The sequence below is a fragment of the Miniopterus natalensis genome, chromosome X (genome assembly GCF_054644295.1).
Source record: "Miniopterus natalensis isolate mMinNat1 chromosome X, mMinNat1.hap1, whole genome shotgun sequence".
In the NCBI taxonomy this organism is placed as follows: domain Eukaryota; kingdom Metazoa; phylum Chordata; class Mammalia; order Chiroptera; family Miniopteridae; genus Miniopterus; species Miniopterus natalensis.
Window position 1 is genome coordinate 71,301,707 of NC_142103.1, and position 19,415 is coordinate 71,321,121.

General features: G+C 34.9%; 1 protein-coding gene across 1 annotated transcript in view; it reads left to right on the forward strand.

Moving 5' to 3' along the window:
- Window positions 1–19,415, forward strand: part of WNK3 (WNK lysine deficient protein kinase 3) — a 139,065-nt gene that overhangs the window by 25,685 nt on the left and 93,965 nt on the right. The window contains exons 3-6 of the mRNA XM_016215182.2: window positions 15,042–15,214; window positions 16,009–16,229; window positions 16,932–17,089; window positions 18,791–18,879. Of these exons, the coding sequence (XP_016070668.2) occupies window positions 15,042–15,214; window positions 16,009–16,229; window positions 16,932–17,089; window positions 18,791–18,879 (641 nt within the window). The remainder of the gene's footprint in view (window positions 1–15,041; window positions 15,215–16,008; window positions 16,230–16,931; window positions 17,090–18,790; window positions 18,880–19,415) is intronic.

Genomic DNA, 19,415 nt, shown 5'->3' on the forward strand with positions numbered 1-19,415 from the left:
ATAATTATGATTGTGGTCAACATCCTTGTATATTGGAAATCCTTGGAAATTATGTAAACTTTAATTTCACCTCTGCATGGTGACATTGGTAACACTTATCTTTTAGTGATATTCTGGAAATGGGGGAAGTAATTTCCATTCCCTTGGTAGTAGGCTACATAGTAAAGATAGGTCAAATATTTTGCAGATTGTGCGCTCTAGCTATGCTAAAGGATGTTTAGGTAAAAGTTGAAGAAAATATTCTAGCGGTAGCACCTGCCTCCTATCATTTGCCTGCGGAAAGACTAAAAGATCCCTTAAGATCTTACTACCAAAGCTTGTTGGAATGCATGTTCCTAGGCCACATTCCAGACCTACTGAATCAGAATCTCCTTCTTAGTAACATCTGCAGGTGGTTCCTATATACAGCAGAGTTTGAAAAGCCCTGAAATAAGGGACCAGTTCCAAGAACTAGCTGAAACAACGGAGGAAATCCATGAATACACTAATATGAGCTTTATATTTTATCATAAATACAGATTCCTGGCACTCACTCCAGACTTTCCAAATCAAAATCTCCAGGAGATGGGACCCAGGAACTTATTTTTTAAAAATATGTTTTTATTGACTTTAGAGAGAGAGGAAAGGATAGGGAAAGAGATTGAAACATCAGAGAGAGAGAAACATCAATTGGCCGCCCCCTTCATGACCCCTACTGGGGATGAACCCTCAACCCTGGCATGTGCCCTGACTTGGAATCCAACAGGCGACCTCTTGGCGCATGGGATGATGCTCAACCAACTGAGCCACAGCAGCCAGTGTCCAGGAACTTATTATTTTATATTATCTTTATTATTGAAAGTATTACAGGTGTCCCATTTTCCCCCCAATTGACCCCCTCCACCTCACTCCCACACCCTCCCCAGGCCTTCACCCCGTTATTGTCTGTGTCCATGGGTTATACATATATGCATAAAACTTCTTTGGTTAATCTTTTCCCACCTTCCACCCCCCTTCCCTCTTCCCTCTGGAAATGGTGTGGATGAGCTTGCAGGTAGGGAGAGGCGGGGCCTCTGGGAATCACCTGTGGGAGGCAACCAATCCATGTGTCTCTGTGACACTGATGTTTCTCTCTCCTCTCTCTTTCCCCTTCCTCCCTCCCTTCCGCTCTCTCTCTAAGAAAAAAAAATCAATTGAAAAAATATTCTCACTCTTTGGGTGAGGATAAATAAACAAACAAAAAACATAATGTGATATGTATTCTATTAACATTATTAAAATAGTAAACTATATTGCATTCACACCACCTCTTGCTTAGTCTTCTCTCCTAAAATTTGGCAATTCTGTTCTTTTTAAAAATTTTACTTTTTACATGTTTAGTTTGAAATTCACAGCTCAACCAAAGGTTTATACCTTTTTCTCTGGATCGCATTTCCTCTCCATTTTGGATATTTGAACATTGTGTAACAGTTCTTAAAAGCACCGTATCTATTTGTTTAGAGTACATTGACCTTATGGCAGGAGAGTGATTTTACTGCTGATATTTGACTTTGAGGATGTTAAAAACAAACAAACAAACAAACCCTGTGATGATGTAAGTCAGATTTAGGATTAGGTCATAAACATATACATTTCAACAGTTTGTCATATTTTATGGTTTCCATTCTTGATTTTTTTATGCATTAGTGGAAAGACTTTGACCTATTATTCTTTGTAAAGAACTTGGTAAATTACTTGGTAATTCCTTGGTAAATTGGAAATTTACTGTGAGGACTGTAAGTCATAATTTCTGTGTAGAAGACTTTATTTTAGTTCATAATGTTGAAAGACCTGATCAGATGTTACTGAAAGGCCTGTTTAGTAACTCTTAGAAGCAGTTAATCACAACTGTTTTTAATATGGTTTCCTCTTCCACTAACAACTTCAGAATCAGCAGCACTCTACTTTTATACATGGAAACATAACCTGTTTTTCCTTTACTATAACTTGGAAAATTATTTCCACTAGTACATTTGTCATTTGTTTTCTTGATGGAACTGAGTTTTCATATAATGGGGCTATTTTCCAAATGAAGGAACATCATAGCTATCTGAAAATCTTTGTTATTTGTTTCTAAAATGTATTTGAGTATGGTTGCAAAAGCTTCACTGTGGGGTCACATGTGATTGTGTGCTTCTCAGGGTAATTAAACAGGTCTCCTTTAAGTAGTATCTAACAACTAGATATCAAAAAGTCTAGCTATAGTCTCTGAACTCAATCAAAATGTCACTGAAAAGAAAGATTTAAAGAAAAGACAAAATCGACTTTAGCAGGTTGACATGTTGAGTGAGCCTTCTAATACACTTTCATTATAGTAGTGAATATATTCAAAGCAATGCAATGGAAGTAACAGTTTAAAAATCCATACTTCAACACTAAAAGCTTCTATCAAAATTGTGGAGCCCTGGCTGGGTGGCTCAGTTGGTTGAGCATAGTCCTGTACACCAAAAGGTTGTGTGTCCAATTCCCAGTCAGGGCACATACCCAGGTTTTGAGTTCAATCCCTGGTCAGTGTGCGTGTGAGAGGCAACCAATCGATGTTTCTTTCTCACATCAATGTTTCTCCCCCTCCCCCCCCCGCCCTCTCTCTCTCAAATTAAAAAAACAAAACAAATACAAAATATCCTTAGGAGAAGATTTTAAAAACTTGTAGAGAAGTGTATTTTTTTTTAATTTTAAGAGAATAGTTTATTGATTTTTAGAGAGAGGGGAAGGGAGAGGAACAAGGGAAAGGGAGAGAGAGAAAAACATTGGTGTGAGACCGCAACATGGATTGGCTGTCTCCTGCCCGCCCCCTACTGGTGATGGAGCCCACAGCCCAGGCACATGCCCCAACTAGAAATTGAACTGGCAACCTTTGGTGCCTGGGATGATAACCAACCAACTGAGCCACACCGGCCAGGGTTGGAGAAGTATATTTTTAGACATCAACCCCACATTTAATTGTGAAATTAAAATTAGATAGTAATGTGAAAACAGCTTAGTTTCCAATAAAGGGGAAAGTAATTAAAAAATATATATGCTAGAATTTCTGTTTTTGAATAAATATTCTTCTCTAAAGTAATCACCCTGGGGTACTTTTGCTCTCAAAACATTGTTGTTATGACCCTCTTGGAAATGTTTCCGGATTCTGTTTGAGCCACACACAAAAATGCTCCATTACATATAGGCACACCCCATATAGTGTTATTCAGTTTGATTTCCCACGGTCTTCATCAGACCCAGCTTTCAAAGTGTAATACTCTCATGGGCAGAGAATGATTACATTGAGGGGAGGAGGGATAAAGTTTGCTTAAATACCTATGTTCTAGTTTCTGTTTAAAAACTAGTCAAATAACTTTATTCAGTATAAGCCAAAGGCAGATGATCCCATAAAAAGACAGGGTGAGAGCGGCAGGAAACAGACTTGGTCTGCGAAAAATTCATTTTTTCAGTTACTTCAAAGGGTTAATTTTGAGCTATTTGCTTGATAGATAACAAAATGATACGTGTAGTAGGCTGAATAATTGCACCTGAAAGATGTCTGTGTTCTAATCCCTGGAACCTATAAACATGTTACCTTACATTGCAAAAGGGACTTTGGAGATGCGATTAAATTAAAGATCTTAGTGGATTATCGTGGATTATCTGGGTTGTCCCAGTGTAATCACAAGGGTCCTTATAAGAGTAGAATGATGGCCATAGTCAGAAGATCTGGTGATGGATGTAGAGGTTGGAGCAATGCAATTGTTGGAAGTGGGCAATGAGCCAAGGAATGTGGGCAACCTCTAAAAGCTGGAAAAGACAAGGAAACTGATTTCATTCTTCCCTAAAGCGTCCAGAAGAAATGCAACCTTGCCAATGAGACTCATTTAGCCTAGTAAGACTCATTTTGGACTTCTGATCTACACAACTGGAAGGTAATAAATTTCTCTTGTTTCAAGCCATCGAATTTGTGGTTAATTTATAACAGCAGCAATAGGAAATTAATATAGTGTATGCAGCTGCCATTCATTCATTTGTTCATTCATTCATCAAATAAATATTTAGTGTCTGTAATGTGCCAGCACTATGCTAAGTGCTAGGGACATAATGGAGAAAAAGCAGACACAGGCCCCATTTTCATAAAGCATAAGTAGAGGGAGTTTATAGTCAGTAAGAAGGTTTGGAGATTGGAATTAGTTGAAAATCAGATGAAAGGGCTGTTTAAGATACAGGTTTGTTTGATGGAAATGGTAGGGTTGGGAGTAGCAGGCAACAGAATACCACTCCGTTACTACTTAGTTTTCTCTTTTTAATTTTTTATTCTGAGATAATTTGCTACTAACAGGCATTGCAAAGATAGTATAGAAAGTTCCTGTATGCCCTTAACTCAGTTTTCCTTTATGTTAATATCTTAACCAGAGACTATTTATCAAAACTTAAAAAATTATTGTTAGTACAATACTATTAATAAAGTATAGAACTTATTTGGATTTGAGCAGGTTTTCCATTGAAGCCCTTTTTCAATACTGTGATTCAATCTAGGATCCCACATTGCATTTAGTTATGTCCCCTTAGTCTCTTCCAGAACATACTAGTTCTTTAGTCTTCCCTTGTGGTTCATGATCTTGAGCTTTTGAAGAGTACTGCTCAGTTATTTTGTAGAATGTCCCTTAATTTAGGTTTGTCTTATAAAGTTTCTCATGATTAGATTTAGGCTATGAATTTTGGCACCGATACCACAAGAGTGATGCACCCTTCTCAGTGCACTTATAACAGGGGCTATATGATGTCGGTGTGGATTACTGGTGATGATAACCTTGATCACTTGGTTAGGGTAACATCTGATAGATTTTCTATACTATTAATAAATGTCTTGGGAGTAGATGCTTTGAGACTACAGTTATCTGTTTCTCCTCAAACTTTCCCCCATTGTTTTGGTACCCTTTGGTGTATTTTGCCTATAGTGAGTATTATTGTGATGTTATAATAGTGACTTTCTATTTTCCACATTGCTTCTACATTTATTAATTGGAATTACCTCTTAGTTTTATGTGGTCTCTTTCTAAATATGACTGTTGAGTTTCTGAAATATCCCACAAATTGGGGAATTTGTGGTTGAGAAGCTTTAGTGTATCTTAAGTTATTAATAGTGGTATTGTACACTTTCCTTTTATCAAAGTTAACATTAATTGAGCACTTATACAGGTACTAAATTTGAATATTTTGTTTAATCCTTGCAATAGTTACATGAGATAGGCATATTAGTTTTCAGATGCAAGAAGTTTACATACATTAAGTAACTTGGCCAAAGGGGCAGAGCAAGGATTGATATTCTAATAGTTATATATAAAACATTTGCATTGATGACTTAAGAATTTCCCCCTTATTAGTTATTTGGGCAGATACTTCTTTTATGATTTTAAACAATTTCCAATCAAATTATTTCTAAAATAGACTCTGGTTATTGATTTTTTTTTTTTTTTTTTTTTTTTTAGAGAGGAAGGGAGAGGGATAGAGAGATAGAAACATCAATGAGAGAGAGACATGGATCAGCTGCCTCCTGCACACCGCCTACTGGGAATCGAGCCCACAACCCAGGCATGTGCCCTGACCAGCAATTGAACCAGGGACCTCTTGGTTCATGGGTTTACACTCAACCACTGAGCAACACTGGCTGGGGAATGGACCCTGTTTAAAATAATGTTTTTAACATTAAACTCCTGAAGCTCAAGGGATACTAATTAATAGTGTCATTTAAGGACACTCCCTGGTTTGAGGAACAGTTTCATCGTTGTGTTGTCATGGTTCAAAGTCTGGCCTTCACCTTTTATCAGTGTTCACAGGTGGTTGACTGACATTGGGGAGACTGACTCGTGCTAACTTAAATGCCTAAATCTAGGACATAAATTTATTAATTCAGAATGAGAATATAATTGTTAGGTCAAATGTTCCAGTTGTTCTGTAGGCTAGATACATGGGAAGCTAAATTATAATCAGAAGCTGACTTGGTAAGTATAGGAACTAGATGTTCCTCTTTGTCCTTCTGCTAAGACTATAGACTGACCAAATGAACTGAAAGCTTAGGTCCTGACTGGATGAGGGCATCTTTGTTCAACAGTATTGTAAGACACGTGAACCTGCTTCTGTATGTATTTCATTCCCCTTTTCATCTTGACCACTGCTGATGAGCATTTTTCTTTAGGTATTAATATAATGGCTGTCTAAAACCTTTAACATGCTAATATGGCCAGACTATGACCATTATATGTTGATTTCTTGATTAGTTCTTTGGTGTTAACATTTACAAATTGCCATTGCCCTGGTGTGTGTGTATTTCATTTCACTGTAGTTCTGAGGTGCTACAGAGTCTCTTCGTGGAAAGTGGCTTGTGCATGAGGTATCTGTAGTCATTGCTCTGAAGATTGTTTCTGAGAGGCAGAGTGATGAACTGGAGAGTGCTTGGGTTTCAGAATACAGCAGACCTGGGTTCCAATGTTGCCTGTGCAGGTTAGGTACCTTGGGCAAGCTAAGCTACTTAACATTTTGAAGCCTTAGTTTTTCACTTGAAAAATAATAAATATTTCTGATATACAAAAAATAATAAAGAATAACACAATGCGAGAAACGAAATGTTGAGGATTAGAGATAATGCTTATAAAGCACGTGGTATGTGTTTGAGTGTTCATTAAATGATAGTGATAAAATACTGAGCAAAGTTATATTTATCCAGACTAGTCAATGATAGACTGCTTTATAAAGTAAGTACTGTTTTGAAGCCTTCACAGTGTTCATCCTTATTTGAATAAGTTATTTTATAATACAGCTTTTATAACATTGCTGATTTCTTCTTCCTTTTGCGATTGCAGAGACAGATCCATGCACCCTCTGACCTGGTTCTGTACTTCATTGTTGGTGTTTGCTTTAAGAGACATAGCTGATAAGGCCATAGTTTACCTTTTGGAAATGAAATGCTTCTTATCTTGAATAAATACATATGCAGGTTACTCATGCTGGTATTGTGCCTGGTGTCAGGAAAGGTTTTATGTACATTTTAAGCATGCCATATATTGTAATGGATTAAGTGTTTAGTTAACATTCATAGAAGGACAGTAATTCTTTTTAAAGTAGTGTTGAAGTTGTTGAAACCTATTTGGTAAATTTGTATTTGACCTCTATTATATTTATCGGCTATATAAATTAATATTTATAACATTGAAAAATTGATATGTGATGCTTTTTTGGGAGGGTGACCTTACCTAGAGACAGTAAGATTAAAGGGTCATTTTTGTATATACTATAATTTTCCTGGCTTCTGACTATGTCAACTCCATTAGCTATCACTGCTCTCTAGTTTGCCATTTGTGGTTCATCATTCCTTTCTTGTGTTAAAACTCTTCATTGGCAGTGTGTGAGTTACCTTATCAAAGTGGTTATCATTAATACAATAGAGAGAGAGAGTGTGTGTGTGTGTGTGTGTGTGTGTGTTTGTCTGTCTGTGTTTAAAGGAGAATTATTATAGTAGCCGAAAGCTCTCCTCTGGATTTTGGTGCTATTTTGATAGGCTTACTTTCCACTCACTGAATTAGAGTGGATTTTTGAAGACTAAGACCTGAAATTTTTTATTGATCTTTAGAGAGAGAGAGACAGAAAGAGAGAGAGAGAAACATGATGTGAGAGCGCAGCATCCATCAACTGATCGACTGCCTCCTGCACTCCACCAACCAGGGATGGAGCCCATGACCTGGGCATGTGCCCTGACCAGAAATTGAACTGACAACTTTTTGGTGCACGGGATGATGCCCAACCAACTGACCCACACTGGTCAGGGCTTGGTCATACCTTTTTAGTGGATTTTTACCTCTAGCAATATGCCTGGGACAGCAATTGTAACTGTAATGTTGTTTACTCTGAATGCTGGCTACTTTTAATCCATAGGATCAAAGTATAAAGTGAAGTAGTTTATTTTGGCACATGAAAGACTAGACTTACTAATTTAATCAGAGGGCAAATAAATTTATTCATTATTCTTTATATATATATTTTTCTTTATTGTTGAAAGTATTACAAATGTCCCCACCATTGATTCCCTCCACCCTGCACTGCACTCCCTCTAGGCCTTCACCTTCACTATTGTCTGTGTCCATGGGTTATGCATATATGCATATAAGTTCTTAGGTTAATCTCTCCCCACCCACCCACTCACCCCTGCCTTCCCTCTGAGATTCTTCTTCAGAGCAGATCTGCTGATCTATCACAAGGGAAAAACTTGCTAGTTATAGGGACATTTAGGACTTATTAGTCATCTTAGGTTAGATAGAAAAACATAAACACTTGCTTTTAGATCTCTTTTAAGTTTAGCATTCCTTGTTTTTGTTCTTTGAGTTTCTTAACTCTTCTTAAGCCTTTTTATAGATACAATTGACATATAGCATTGTGTAAGTTTAAGGTGTACAGTGTGTTGATGTGATACATTTATCTATTGCAATATGATTACCACCATAGCATTAGCTAGCACCTCCATTCTGTCACATAATTATCATTTTATTGTGTTGAGAACAGTTAAGATTTAGTCTCTTAGCAACTTTGAAGTTTATAATACATTATTGTTGACTATAATCACTAGGTGGTACATTAGATCCCAGAACTTACTTACCTATTAGTTATAAGTTTGTACCCTTAAGCAACATCTCCCAAATCCCCCTACCCTCCAGCCCCTAGTAACCACTATTCTATTTTTCTGTTTTTACAATTTCTGTTTTTAAAGATTTCACATATAAATATTCATACGGTATTTGTATCTCAAAGATATATCTGCATACCTATGTTCATTGTAGCATTATTCATAATAGCCAAGATATGGAAACAACTTAAGAAACTTAAGATAAAGAAGATGTCTCACACACACACACACACACACACACACATGAATATTATTCAGCTATGAGCAGGAAGGAAATCCTGCTTTTTGCAACAACATGGATAGATCTTGAAGACATGCTAAATGAGATAAGTCAGACAAAGACAAATACTGTATGAGTTCCTTAAATTCTTTTAAAATAACTTTTTACTGTGTCAAATGTATATACCATGTAATTTACTACCATTTTAACCATTTTAAGTGTATGGTTCAGTGACATTCAGTATATTCACAATGTTGTACAACTATCATCACCATCTATCTCCAGAACTTTTTCCATCATCCCCAACGGAAATTCTGTGCCCATTAAACAACAGCTCCCTGTTCCCCCTCCTCCAGCCCCTGGTAACCACTATTCTACTTTCTGTCTCTATGAATTTACCTATTCTAGGTATTTCATGTAAGTGGAATAATAAAATATTTGTTCTTTTGTATCTCTGGGTTATTTCATTTAGCATAATATTTTCATGATTCATCCAGGTTGTAGCATGTATCAAAATTCCATTCCTTTTTAAGGCTGAATAATATTCCATTGTATGTATACACTACATTTGTTTTATCCATCCACTAATGGACATTTGTTTTATTTTCACTTTTTGACTATTGTGAGTAATGCTGCCATAAACATTGGTGCACAAATATCTGTTCAAGTCCCTTTTAATTCTTTTTCTGTATATATCTAGAAGTGGAATTGCTAGATTGTATGATAATTCTATGTTTGATTTTTTAGGAATTGTCATACTTTTCCACAGTGACTGCACCATTTTACATTCCCACCAACAATACACAAGAGTTCCAGTTTCTCCACATCCTTGTCAACACTTGTTATTTTTTGTTTTTAATAGTCATCCCAAGTCGTTTGAAGTGGTACCTCACTCTGGTTTTGATTTGCATTTACCTAATGCCTAATGATGTTGAACCTCTTTTTGTGTGTTTATTGGCCACTTTTAGTTCTTTGGAGAAATATTTATTCAAGTCCTTTGCCAGTTGTTGAATTGGGTTGTTTGTCTTTTTGTTGTTGAGTTGTAGTAGTTCTTTATATATTCTAAGTATTAATCCCTTATCAGATATGAATTGCAAATATTTGCTCTCATTCTGTGGATTACCTTTTCACTTTCTTAATAGTGCCTTTGATGCACAAAAGTTTTTAATTTTGATTAAGTTCAGTTTATTTTTTTCTTTTACCTGTGTGCTTTTGGTATCATATCCAAAAATACATTGCTAAACCCAGTGTCGTGAAGCTTTTCCGCTATGTTTTCTTCTAAAAGTTTTATAATTTTAGCTCTTATATTTAGGTCTTTGATGTATTTCAAGTTAATTTTTGTATATGGTATAATGTAAGGGGCCAACTTCATTCTTTGGCTTGTGGATGTTCCTTTCTCCCACCATTTGTTGAAGAGACTATCCTTGCCATGATCTTGGTACCCTTGTCAAAAATAATTTATTTGATGATGTAGGCAAAGGTTTATTTGAGCCTCTATAGTCTATTCCATTGATCTTTATGTCTGTCTGTATGCCAGTATCATTTGATTACTGCAGCTTTGTAGTAACTTTTGAAATCAGGAACTTGAAGTTTGTTCTTTTTTTTTTTTAAATATATCTTTATTGATTTCAGAGAGAGGAAAGGAGAGGGGGGGAGAGAGAGAGAAACATCAATGATGAGAGAGTCATTGATCAGCTGCCTCCTGCACGCCCTCCACTGGGGATGGAGCCTGCAACCTGGGCATGTGCCCTGACGGGGAATCGAACCCCGATCGCCTGGATCCCAGGTCGATGCTCAACCGCTGAGTCACGCCCGGCTGGGCTGAAGTTTGTTCTTTTTCAAGATTGTTTGGGGTGTTTGATAGTCCTTGAGATTCCATATGAATTTTAGGATTTTTTTTAACTTGTGGGAAAAATGTCATTGGGATTTTGATAAAGATTGCATTGAATCTACAAATCTCTTTTGGCATTGACATCTTAACAGTATTAGGTCTTACAATACATAAACACAGGATGTGTTTCCACTTATTTGTCTTCTTTAATTTTAGCAATGTTTTGTAATTTTCTGTGTTACAAGTCTTCTATCTCCTTAATTAAATTTATTCCTTTTTGATGCTATTGTAAATGGAGTTGTTTTCTTAATTTCCTTTTTGGATTATTTATTTCATTTTATAGAAACACAACTGATTTTTAAGAATTGAGTGTTTATTTTGTGTCCTGTAACTTTGCTGAATTAGTTTATTAGTGTTTGGTTTTGAATGTCAGGAAAAGGAAGCTAAACGCTAGTAAAAAGGAAAAAAAAAATGATATAATTCTAAATTAACAGGAATAAAGAAAAAACAAAGAACCCAAAATAAGATGGAAGGAGTAAAATTAAATATATCATTTGCTATATCAAATGTGGACATATTGCCTTTGCTTGTTAAAAAAACTCAAGACTGTCAGATGAGGTTAAAAGACAAAGCCTACATGTGTTGTTTATAAAAACATACTTAAAACAATGATCAAGAAAGGCTAAGGTAAAGTTATAAGCAAACAAAGAGCAAGCAGGAATGGCAATATTAATATCTATCTCAGAAGGAAGAAAAGTTAAAGCATCAAACAGGATATTATGAAGTTATTTACTTCACAGATTAAGAAATTATATCAGAGAACTGTAGGCACCAAAAATATTTTGGCTAATAATTTAAACTCAAAACCTCTAATAGATTAGAGAAAATGGATAAATATGTAGCTATAGTAGATGCCTGCCTTTGAGAATAGGCCAGATATAGTGGACAAAAAGTGAATAAATATAGAGGAATTGGATAATATAATGACCTTATATCTTTCAAATAGGGAATATACATTTTTCTAGTCTACAATCGACTAAAAAAGTTGGTTGAATATATGGCCCAAAGAAAACCTTCAGTTAAATAAAAGGAATTTTATATTCTACATTTCTCAATAAAATTGGAAATAATGAAACAAATGGCCAAAATATTCTTAATTGGAGACCAGAAGTCATACTCTTAGGTAAATTTTGGATCAAGGAGAAAAATCAAAATTGAAAAAGAGAGTACATTACAACAAAACTTGTGGATCATTGTAAAAGCTTTACCCAGAAGAAAATGTATCCCCTAAAATGTCTCCATTATTAATTAATAACAACTAGGAGGAATTTAGTATTCTTTTTATGACATTAGGGAAATAACAGGAAACAAAAGCAAAATAAAGGAAGAGGGAATTAATAAAGATAACTAAAATTAATAAAAAATTGTAAGCATAAAAATAGAATGATAATTAAAATAAATAACTGTACATATAAATAGGTAAGTATTAAAAATATAATATTGAGCAAAATAGCTTGTAAAAGAACACATAGAATCAAGGAGGGATATCTGGGGGACTTCAACTATATTTGTAATGCCTTGTTAAGATGGAAGGAAATTTATCAAAATGTCAAAATTCAACAGAGCTAGCTGTGAGTACCTTGTTCTTTATGCCTGAATTTTTTTATAATTTAAAATGAGAGGAAAAAACCCATCAGGAACAAGTAGATTCAAAGCTTGATTTCCAGGTAAGCTTTAAATGACAGGTGATTCCAATGTTAAAACTACTTAACCCCAATTAATTTCATAAAACCAGTATAATCTTAATACCAAATCTTTATATCATACCAAAAAGAATCTCACAAATATAGTTGTTAAAATCCTGAGTAAACTGTCAGCAAATAGAATTCATCAGTGTATCAAAAGAGTAATATCCTGCAACTAGGTTGGCTTTGTTTTAAGATTTTAAAAATAGTTCTGTATCGGTTACCTATCAACAAATCATATGATCACATCAGTAGGTGCTTAGCAAACATTTGATAAAATTCAGCAGTTACTCCTCATTAAAAAATAAAAGTAAAGTAGTAATATAAAGAAATGACTTCAACATGTGCTAACTGCTTTCAAAAACACAAACAAAACTCATTAAACAGCCGTAGCCCATTTGCTCAGTGGTTAGAGCATTGGCGCTCAGATTGAAGGGTCACCTGTTTGATTCTGGTCAAGGGTGCGTACCCCCATTGCAGGCTGCATCCCTGGCCCCAACCGATCTGTGTGTCTCTCTCACATACGTGTTTCCCTCTCTGTCCCCCTCACTCTCTCTCTAAAAAATTAATGGAAAAAATATCCTCAGATGAGGATTAACAACAACAAAAAAACCTCAGTAAACATTCTAAGCTGTGAGATAATAAAGCTATTTTTATTAAAATACAATGAAGGACAGTGATGACTGTTACCACCATTATTTTTTTGATCACCATTATTGTTGTGGATGTTTTAGAAAAATCAATAAATAAGAAAAAAAACAGTACAAACATTGAGAAAGATAACTTTATATCTTCCTGCTAGTGATAAAATGTAATTACTGGAAAATCTGTCTCTAATATCTCCTCTCTAGAAGACCCCTGGGGAGAAAGTTAGAAGGTGTAGGATGACAAAGGGGGGGCCCAAGCCACCTTCTCTAACTTTTTAATAGAAGTGATTGCCTCAAGACAGCACAGCAAGAATCAAGCCAGAGCCAACCCACTTGATAACTAAAAACAGATAAAGACATTATAAGAAAACAAAACTCCAGACCAGTATCCCTTATGAACATGGATGAAGAAATGTTCGACATAACGTTAGCACATCAAATCCAGCAGTATATAAAAAGGGTAACATGATGACTGTGGGGTTTTCCTGGAATGCAAGGATTGTTCAACATTTGGAAATCAATGTAATTTAACATATAAACAGACTACAGAAGAAAAAACATGATCATTTTTCTATCAACATCAAAAGTTAAATAGTTCTATCATCACTCCCTTCTCTCCTCTTCTCCTTTGCAGAAGATAAAAATTTTTATTCTTCCTTGTCTATTATATTTTAATGAAGTAATCTGGAATTTCAAACCCAGACTGTCCTGCTTGCATTATATATCTTCTATTTTAATTACTGTTTAGAAAATTCATTCAAATTTACCAACCAAATAAGCCCTGATTACTAGGCTAAACTCTTAAGTAAGCCTTATTGGAAATGTCTTACTATTATTTACTGTATGCCACACCCTTCTTTTCTAGTGACTTTATTTGGCCACATATAATTGAAAAATTTTTTAAATTTTTATTTATTGACTTTGAGAGAAAGAGGAAGGGAGAGAGAGAAAGAGAGAGGGAGAGGGAGAGAAACATCGATTTGTTGTTCTGTTTACTTATGCATTCACTGGTTGATTCTTGTTTGTGCCCTGACCAAGGATTGAACCTGCAACCTTGGTGTATAGGAATGATGCTCTAACCAGCCGAGCTACCCTGCCAGGGCTTAATTGAAATTCTTTGAGTACTATTTTCAGAAAGGGTTTATGGTGTGATGTATACTTTCTGGTTTTTCATGGAAATGTGTGCATGTTTTCCATTATAAACTTGATTGATATGTTGTCTGGGTTCAGAATTTTAGGGCCATAGTCTTCCCTCAGAATTCAGTAAAAATTGCTCTTTTGAGTTCTAGCATTTAATATAGCAGATTAGAGGTCCAAAGTCTGTTTGAAGGCCTTTCATTAGTTGGTAACCTTATATTTCTGTCTGGAAATATGTTGGCAATTCATATATTTGACCAGAATAAATGTCTAGGTGTCTTACAATTGATTATTCCTGTCCAGACATATATAGATCCTTTAGATGTGGAAATTCAGGGATTTCTTAAGGAAACTTTTCTATTATTTGTTTTGATTATTACTCTTTCTCATTTTTAGATATTGTTTTTCTTTTCCAGCAAAGGAAATTTTATTTATTTTCCCCGTTTTAGTGAGATGTAATTGACATACAACAATGTATAAGTTTAAGGTGTACAACATAATGATTTGATATATGTATATATTACAAAATGATTACCACAAAAAGTTAATTTCCAAGATATGCTTTTCAAGGTATTGGTTTATCATGCAGTTTATGAAATGTAGTAACTGCTGTATGGGAGGAGTCAAAGTCACTGACAGAGGATATCAGGGATTATATAGATCCTGAGAAAAGAATTGACAGGCAAAAATAAATACATATATAAGTAAAAACAATAAAGTAAAGCACTCATTTGAATGGTATTAGAAGTATGCATGAGAATTTCTAAGCTTTAATTTGGAATTTGTTCCTCCATTTCAGGACCGGAAATTAACCAAAGCTGAGCAGCAAAGGTTTAAGGAAGAAGCAGAGATGTTAAAGGGTCTCCAGCATCCCAATATAGTTCGATTTTATGATTCCTGGGAGTCTATATTAAAAGGAAAGAAATGTATTGTGTTAGTGACTGAACTTATGACATCAGGAACATTAAAGACGTAAGTTGACCCTGATAGTGCTAATGGAGTTCTTTTTGAAAATAATTTTCAGAAGTCATAAAAGTTGCTTGTAAAATAGCACTACTTGATTAAAGAATTTGTAGAATCTGAATCTAGTGACTATGTTTCAGGGCAGGTTAAAAAATTAGGATGTTAATGAAGTTTGTTAGAAAATATAATGTTGAGAAATTAATATTTGTGGGATATCATAGGATTTTAGAATTAGAAATCATTATAGAGATAATATAATGTCACTTTGTAAAAGATACTGAAAAGTTGGGGGTGTGGCCACATTCACATATCTAGTGAGCTGTATACTATGTAATTATAGTCTATTTTGTTTCTGACTATAGTTTTTCATTTGGTGGTATAATCACTTATTTGTAATTGTTAAATGTGGGGTATACTTTTTCTGTTTCCTAGCATACTCGCACTAAAATTTTACATAGTTAAACCTTCTGGTTACTCTGTATAAGCAGTTATTAGGAAGTAGAGAAGGACTTTCTTTTGAAAATTGTGCTGCCATTTCACAAAAGGCCACTCTGATTGAAATGATTCTTGTTTTGGATTAAAAATACTAAACTTGGTAGGATATCTTCTCTAAGAATGAGGCCTTAGATTTAAAATTTTCTTCATAAAGTTTTCTTGCCATAACAGACAATAAAAAACAACTTAGTGATGGTAATCGTAATATGGCACATACAGTATCTTCTAGCTTAAATGATTTACTCTAATAGTGCTCATACAATAAGTTAGGTATGCTTATTAACGTGGTCTTTTGTTTCTTTATGTAGGTACTTAAAACGATTTAAAGTCATGAAACCAAAGGTCCTAAGGAGCTGGTGCAGGCAAATTTTAAAGGGGTTGCAGTTCTTGCACACTAGGACTCCTCCTATTATTCACCGCGATCTGAAGTGTGACAATATTTTCATCACGGGACCTACTGGATCTGTGAAGATTGGTGATCTAGGCCTAGCTACCCTAATGCGCACATCATTTGCTAAGAGTGTCATTGGTGATTAACATTTTATAGTTTATTGGTTGGGGGAAAAGAGTTGTTAATTGTATATGTCTAGAACAGGAAGCAGCAAACTATATAGCACATGGGCCAAATCTGGCCCTGCTGCTGATTTTTGTAAATAAAGCTTTATCGGAACACAGCTATCCCCACTTGTTTGTGTATTGTCTATGGCTGCTTTTGTACTACAGTGGCAGAGTTGAGTAGTTTTGACAGAGACCATATGGATGGCAGAGCCTGAAATATTTATCATCTGGCCCTTTGCTGACCCCTGGCCTAGAATGTGAATTTACTTTGAAATACCTATTATATATTGCCTTATTTTGGAGACATCCCAGTGTATTTCTTTTGTGGGATATATTTAAGATTATTGAAAGTTCCTGAGGATTTAAGAAAGAGAATTTACTGATTTAATTATGAAAAATTTCAATAACTAAAAAGAAAGGATAGAAATAAAACCAAATTTTAGTAATCACTACCTAATCCTGAGCATGACAGATTGTACTTTTTCAGTACGGAAAGTTAATGAAATTCTTTAAGTGCTTTATATAGATATAGCAAGTATTCAACAAATTTTATATTTATAAGTTTCTTTTAGGAAGCGGAAATTAACTTAGGTAATCCTTATGGCGAAGGGAAAGTAATCTTTGAATACATTTTTCTCTTTACTAAAAATGTGGTTGTGGTGTTATTTCATAGGGACTCCTGAGTTTATGGCCCCAGAGATGTATGAAGAGCACTATGATGAATCTGTAGATGTCTATGCTTTTGGAATGTGTATGCTGGAAATGGCTACTTCGGAGTACCCTTATTCTGAGTGCCAAAATGCAGCTCAAATATACCGTAAAGTAACTAGTGTAGGTATAACGTTATTCTCTTTACTTCACAAATTGCCATATTTCATGTTGAAGTCGGTTTAAGTCAGCTTACTAAAACCTAACTTTGGTTTAGTTCTGTATAACAGTGCTAAATTAAACATAATTATAATGAAGCAAGCTTTAGATTTATGCTATATATCTACACTTTATCGGGGTCATATAAAATGCTCTGTATTAGTATCTTTGGGAAAACATAGATATATCATCTATATCTATTTGTTTGTGAAGAATTTTTAGATATTTATTGGATGGATCTTATTTTCCAAAGCTGAATAATAAGGATTTGCTAAATGGTTTTGAAGGTTTCTTTCAGTTCTAAAAGCCTGATTATGAAAGGGCATTCAAAATATAGCTCAAAGATACAGTATGTGATCCTTCCTATGTGTAAATTTTTAGAAATTGCAAAGTATGCAAAGATGAATAAGAAGTGTTTGCTACCCACAAAGAGCTTACATTTTTAGTAGGACAGTAATATAAATTTACAAATAACTATAAAAATCAGAGGGTGGGAATATTGTAAGGGATGTGAGGGAGGTAGAAGCAAAGGGTTAAGATTGTTCAAAAGAGATCTACATCATATCCAATTGGGTGGCTCAAGATAGGCAGGAAAGAGATTGTTAGAGTGTTTCAGGTATCTAATGCTAATAGGTACTGTTTTTAAATGTATGCTGTATGCCACATACTTTCACCTTTATATCCCTACAAGATGGTGCTACCTTCAGTTTATAAATGGTAAGACTGAGAATTAGAGGTGTGACTTATCCAAGTTCACACTGCTATTACTAATGGTGGATTTTGACCCCAAGTCTGACTCCAGAAGTTTATGTAGGGAGACAATAAGAAATAAGGCCAGCCTTGGCCGATGTGGCTGAGTTGGTCGGAGTGTTCCATACACCAAAAGGTGGCAGGTTTCATTCCCAGTCAGGGCATATACCCAGGTTGCCAATTTGATTCCTGGTTGGTGTACATGCGGGAGGCAACCGATCGATGTTTCTCTCTCACATTGATGTTTCTTTCTTCCTCCCTCCCTCCCTCTTTCCCTTCCTCCCTCTCTCTAAAAAAATCAGTTAAAAAAAGAAATAAGCCAATATCCAGAATATGGGATATTCTATAGGACAAATGACCTAGTTTCTCCAACAAGTCAATTTGATTGTTTATTGCTTCTAGCCATTCTAGAAAACTTTGAAATAATATTGATTTGGAATGTTTGCAGTAGGGAAGCCCTTCTTAGAAATTTTCAAAAGTGTTTTTTTAATAACATTTATTTTTTCTGATTTCAAAGAATACTTGTTTATTATATTTTGCTAATTGGGGTTATATTGTATGTACATTTTGGAGTCCTGTTTTCCCCTACCTAATGTTGCAGTATGAGAATTATTCGTGTTATTCGGTACTTTGAGAACATTTTAAATTTCTACATAATATTAGCACATACATTACATAACATGTAATTTTGGCTCTATTGTTACTGATTTAGATTATTTATAATTTTCACTGTTATCTGTAGAACTATGAAAAAATCCTTGTCTAAAAAGTTGTTAAACTTATACTGTATGTATATATTTATCTCATTTAAAACTTGAATGTAGTTTAGTGGTAAAACTCATTGTAATAAATGTCATGTTGATTTGGGCTTTCAATTGCTTAATTTGTGACTAGAAACCATTTTTCTTCTCCCAGGGCATAAAACCAGCCAGTTTCAATAAAGTCACTGATCCTGAAGTGAAAGAAATCATCGAAGGTTGTATTCGTCAAAACAAATCTGAAAGGTGGGTGCAGGTGTAGTGAAATGACATGGTTGGTGGATGCGTTTTTCTCTTACCTTGCACTAGGTTATTTTCTGACCTTTGAATCATACTTGTTATGACTTTTGAGTGGAAACCAAACCACACTGTCTTTAGTAAAGGGTATCAGTGCATCTTGTCATTTTAGACTTTGATATCATCTGCTAAATTTTCCTTGAAGCAGCATTTGGGTTGTGTTTGTCTTTATGTCTTGTGACAAGCTTTCATCATCTTGAGGCATCAGTTTAAGTCAATGGGTCCCCTCCCCCCAGGTTAACTTTCTTCTAACAGTTAAGTACAGACCTTCTGCAGTGTCATCTTCAGGTAAGTACTTAAATCATTTTTTATGATAGTTTAAAAAAATTTAACCATCAACTCACCAGGTTTTTTTTATTTGACCATATGTACTTATATTATGATGGGAAAGTTGATAGGGCTGTTTTCGTTCAAGAATTAGCATTCTAGATTATTTGTATCACAATTCGTGTTTTTCTTGTGGACGACTCCCTTTAGTTTTAGCT